The sequence below is a fragment of the Nicotiana tomentosiformis genome, chromosome 3 (genome assembly GCF_000390325.3).
Source record: "Nicotiana tomentosiformis chromosome 3, ASM39032v3, whole genome shotgun sequence".
NCBI lineage: Eukaryota > Viridiplantae > Streptophyta > Magnoliopsida > Solanales > Solanaceae > Nicotiana > Nicotiana tomentosiformis.
In genome coordinates, this window is record NC_090814.1 from 63,772,863 (window position 1) to 63,778,599 (window position 5,737).

At 44.1% G+C, this 5,737-nt stretch overlaps 1 protein-coding gene across 1 annotated transcript; it reads left to right on the forward strand.

Annotated features, from left to right (window-relative positions):
* The first annotated feature begins 2,908 nt into the window (after positions 1-2,908).
* On the forward strand, positions 2,909-5,207 carry LOC138907917 (uncharacterized). Its single transcript, XM_070198540.1, has 5 exons — positions 2,909-3,360; positions 3,695-3,793; positions 3,907-4,027; positions 4,196-4,762; positions 5,097-5,207. Exons 1-5 carry the CDS (start codon positions 2,909-2,911, stop codon positions 5,205-5,207), a joined length of 1,350 nt encoding a protein of 449 aa, XP_070054641.1.
* Positions 5,208-5,737: the final 530 nt, after the last annotated feature.

The following is a 5,737-nucleotide window of genomic DNA, read 5'->3' on the forward strand; positions in this document are numbered from 1 at the left end:
ATGCTTTGGGAGTATTGTTTAGTCATCGAGGAAGGGTAGGTCGAAATAACCTAACCCCGAAACTACACGTGCTGGTGTAGGAGTGATTGAGGGGTAAGTCCCTGTGCTAATGTGATGAGATGTTTCCCCTTATATGGGATGAGATTGATGTGTTGAGATGTTTCCCCTTAAATGGGATGAGATTATTTCTAGCAAGAAGTGATGGGATATCGACCCACACAGCATTGTGGTGCGACGGCTTAGTCGATCGGCCTGAGATCGGATTCCATGTCGCGCACATGGTGGCCTTACGAGTGGATGTCTCGCGGTGAGGCAACTTAGACAATTGGGCTGAGATCGGACTTCGTACTAAAAATACGGTGGTGTATCGATACTAAAGATCTCCCAACTTAAAGGACTGTAACTTACTTGAAATTTACCTTTCCCCTAACTTGACACCTTGATACTGTTTGAGTCTCTTATTGATTTCATGTTTTCCTCTCCATTTACTGTTACTCGTTCTATTCAGAGTGTGTTTAGTTTTACATACTAGCACTATTCCATATATACTAACATCCCTTTTGCCGGGGGCGCTGCATCTTTAATGGATGCAGGTGGTTCCATAGCAGGTGGTATTGATCAGTGATAGTGGCACACCCTCTCCTCAGCTGACTTGGTGAGCCCCACTTCATTTTGAGGTCATGTATCTCTTGTCCTTTGTACATAGTGTTTTGAGGTATAGTCGGCGCCTTATTGTCGGTACTGTGATGGCACTCTTTGTTCTGTTAGAGGCTCCGCAGACATAGTGTGGGTTGTATCTTATTTTGGGAAGGTTAAACTAAAAATGTTGTAGTTGTATCATCTGCTCCACTTTAACTATGATTGTATAGTGTACTATTTTGGAGACTTATTAATGATGTAAATTATGGAAATGAACCAGTGTTGTACACATGATCTCTTACCGTCTAATTAATGAAATGGTTTCTTCTCTTTATTCATGGGTGAGTTGGGGAGATGGCATTGTGTAGGCTTGCTCGAATGGGGTTTCTCGGTTGAGCGCCGGTTGCGTTCCCCAAAGTCGGGGTATGACAAGTTTGGTATGAGAGCCTAAGGTTTTATAGTGCACTAGGATGTCTCGGAGCCGTGTATAGTAGAGTCCTTCTTATCGGTGTATTGTCGACCACATATCTAATTGGTAGGCTACTTGGGCATTTAGGAATAATACCCTTCTTTGATGTTCTAGATCATGCGATAAAGCTGATTGTAAGATTGCTCCTCCATCTAATCTTTAGTACATGGCGCCGAGGAAGAAGGTAACATATGGCCAAGGAGCCAATGCCACCGCAGGAGTGGCAGTTGATTCATTACTTGATAATGCAGGTGAGCACCCGAGAGGTGAGAATATTCCCCCGACTACTACACTGCCTGATTCTAATACACCTGGCCAGACTGTACCATTTCCTGCACCTACTGAGGGTGCGACTATTCCACCCCGACTGATATTCCAGTTCCACTTCCCGCCCCAGCTTCAAATCCCAGTGTGTCTGATGGGGATATTAGGGGAGCCATACAGATGTTAGCTCAGATAGTGACTTTCTAGTCCTAGAGATCGAATGTTGCACCTACCTCTTCCAGTCAGCTAGGGGATTTTACCAGTTCGAGGGTGAATAGGTTTCTTCAGTTGGATCTTCCAGTGTTCACTGGTGCTGATCCTGAGGAGGACCCCCAGGACTTTATTGATGAGATGCACAAGACCCTCTGAGTTATGCGTGCTATCGAGACGGAGGGAGTGAAATTGTCCTCCTACTGCCTGAAAGGGGTGGCCTATTCTTGGTTTGAGATTTGGGAGGACTCCCGTGAGGAGGGGAGCCCTCCGGCGAGGTGGAGTGAGTTTGCCAACGCCTTCATCGACAATTTCTTGCCTGCTGAGACTAAGGCAACCCATGCCGTTGAGTTTGAGGGTCCAAAATAAGGTATCATGAGTGTGTGGGAGTATCTTAAAAGGTTCGCGCGGCTGTCTAAGTATGCCATCTATATGTTTCCCACTATGGAGGCTCGAGTGCACCGGTTTGTGCAGAGCCTTAGCCCATTGGTTATTAATGAGGCCGCTATAACTGCTTTGAATTCCGACATGAACTATGGGAAGATGGTGGCCTTTGCTCAAGCCACAGAGAACCGTAAGTTGAAGAGTAGAATGGGGCGAGAGGGTAGCAACAGGGCCCGATCAGTGGGCAACTTTAGTGGTACTTATGGTGGTGATGGCGGGACAACGTTTAAGGGAGGGTCGTTAGGTCTATCTCAGTCCTTTTCTCAGTCTTAGGTTGGTGCACAACCATTAGGACCCAGTCAGCAGCAATGGAGTCATTTTAGACCTAGCCAGGGCAATAGGGGATCCTACCAGCAGGGTCGGCCTGGTGGGAAATTTCAACAGCAACGGAGGCCCCCATGTCAGGAGGACCCAATCGTTTCTATGCTATGAAGGGTCGCCAGGGTTCAGAGGCTTCTCTAGATATGGTCACATGTATATTGACTGTCCAATGTCATGAATATGTATACTCTTATTGATACCGGTTCCACTTTATCCTATGTTGCTCCCTATGTTGCTATGGAATTCGGGATAGAACTGAAACAACTTCATGAGCCGTTCTCTATATCTACTCTAGTTGGTGAGTCTTTTGTGGCCATGAGGGTTCATAGGGATTGTGTTGTCACGGTGCGTGGTCGGGACAACACGGCCGATCTCATTGAATTAGGGATGGTGGATTTTGATCTAATAATGGGTATGGACTGGCTTTATTTATGTTTTGCCAAGCTTGATTGCCGAACTAGGACCGTTAGGTTTGAATTTCCAAATGAGTCAGTGATTGAATGGAAGGGGGATGAAGTGGTGCCAAAGGGTAGGTTTATTTCTTAACTTAAGGCCACGAAGATGATTAACAAGGGGTGTATTTACCATTTGGTCCGGGTTACGGATACCGATACTGAGGCACCTATACTTGAGTCTGTGCCAGTTGTGAATGAATTTTCGGAGATATTTCCGGATGAGATCCTTGGGATCCCACCAAACAGGTATATTGATGTGATGCCAGACATGCAACCTATATCCATTTCGCCCTACAGAATGGCACCGACAGAATTGAAGGAACTAAAGGAGAAGTTGAAGGACTTATTAGAAAAGGGCTTCATCCGGCCGAGTGTGTCGCCTTGGGGCGCATCGGTTCTCTTTATAAGAAAGAAAGATAGGTCACTGAGAATGTGTATTGACTATCGGAAACTCAACAAGGTCATGATCAAGAATAAGTACCCACTGCCAAGGATAAATGACTTGTTTAATCAATTGCAGGGAGCTAAGTATTTCTCCAAAACTGATTTGAGATCCGGGTATCATCAATTGAACACGAGGGAGTAGGATATTCCGAAAATAGCTTTCAGAACCCGGTATTGGCACTTTGAATTTCTGGTAATGTCTTTTGGGCTAACAAATGCCCCGGCATCTTTCATGGATCTTATTAACCGAGTTTTTCAAGTCATTCCTTGACTCTTTTGTGATATGTTTTATGGACGATATTCTTGTATATTCATGAAGTCGAGAGGACCACTTCGATCATCTTAGGGCAGTTCTACAGACTCTGTGTCAGCACTAGTTGTACGCGAAGTTTTCTAAATGTGAATTTTGGCTTGAATCTGTCACATTATTGGGTCATGTCATCTCTAGAGAAGGAATTAAGGTTGATCCTCTGAGGATTATAGCTGTGAGGAATTGGCCTAGACCTACAACTCCAACAGAGATTCGCAGTTTCTTGGGCTTAGCCAGGTATTACAGGAAATTTATAGCGGGGTTCTCTACTCTTGCCTCTCCGTTGACTAAATTGATGCAGAAGACAGTTGAGTTCAAATGGTCTGAAAGTTGTGAAATGAGCTTCTAAGAGTTCAAATCAAGATTAACTACAACACCGATGTTGCCCTACCAGAGGGTACATATGGATTTGTGGTGTACTGTGATGCTTCAAGGATAGGACTTGGGTGTGTATTAATGAAACATGGAAAGGTAATAGCTTATGCTTTTAGGCAACTCAAGAATCACGAGAAGAACTATCCAACACATGACTTAGAGCTTGCGGCGGTTGTATTTGCATTGAAAATTTGGCGTCACTATTTGTATGGGGTCCATGTGGATATATTCATGGACCATAAGAGACTTCAATATATTTTCAAGAAAAAAGAATTGAATCTGAGGCGGAGAAGATGGCTTGAGCTACTCAAGGATTACGACATCGATATTCTATGTCATCCGAGGAAGGAAAATATTGTGGCGGATTCTGTTAGCCAGACATCTATGGGCAATTTAGCTAACTTGGAGGCATATCAAAGGCCGTTGGACAGGGAGGTTCATAGGTTGGCTAGTTTGGGAGTTTTTCTTACGAACTCTAGTGAAGGATGGGTGATTGTGCAAAATAGGGATGAATCATCGCTTGTGGTGGAGGTCAAGAAGAAACAATACGACGATCCATTTTTGGTACAATTGAAGGAGGGGATTCATAAACATAAGAATATGGATTTTTCTCTTGGCATGGATGATGGTACGCTAAGGTACCAAGGGCCGCTATGTGTTCCAAATGTGAATGGTCTCCGGGAAAGAGTCATGTCTGAGGCTAACACTTCTAGATATTCCGTGCACCTGGGCTCTACAAAGATGTATCGTGATCTTAAGGAGGTCTACTGGTGGAATGATATGAAGATTAATGTAGCAGACTTTGTGGCCAGATGTCCAAATTGTCAGCAAGTGAATGCCGAACACCAAAGGCCCGGTGGGTTGGCACAGAATAAAGAAATTCCAATGTGGAAATGGGAGATGATCAATATGGACTTTGTGGTAGGACTACCTCGCACTCCTCGCAAGTTAGACATGATTTGGGTGATTGAGGATCGACTCACGAAATCTACACACTTCTTACCTGTTAAGGCTACTGATACATCAGAACAGTATGCTCAGTTGTATATCAAGGAAATAGTCAGGTTGCATGGCACTCAAGTTTGCATCATTTCTGATTTGGGGGGGGGGGGGCAAGTTCACAGCTAGCTTTTGGAAGAGGTTTCAGCAATGGTTGGGTACTCAGGTAAATCTTAGCACATGTTTCCATCCACCGACCGACGGGCAAGCAGAGAGGACTATGCAGATGCTTGAATATATGCTGCGCGCTTGTGTTCTTGACTTCAAAGGTAGTTGATATGATCATTTTCCACTCGTAGGATTTTCCTACAATAATAGTTATCATGCTAGCATTCAAAGGGCACCGTTCGAGGCTTTATATGGTAGGAGATGTAGATCTCCCATTGGATGGTTTAAGATTGGGGAAGCAAAATTGATAGAAACAGACCTCGTGCATTAGGCTATGGAGAAGGTTAAGTTCATTAAGGATCGGTTGAAAACTACCCAGAGTCATCAGAAGTCCTATTCGGATGTTCGTCGTAGGGATTTGGAATTCAAAGAAGAAGATTGGGTATTCTTGAAGGTTTCCCCTATGAAGGGTATAATGCGGTTTGGTAAGAAAGGAAAATTAAGTTCGAGGTATGTTGGACCATACATAATCATTCAGAGGACTGGTCAGGTGGCTTACATGCTAGAACTACCTCTAGAGATGTCTCTAGTGCACCTGGTATTTCACGTATCCATGTTGAAGAAGATGGTTGGAGATCTATCGCTTATTGTTCCAGTTGAGATTATTGAGGTTAATGAGGAACTGAATTATGATAAAAT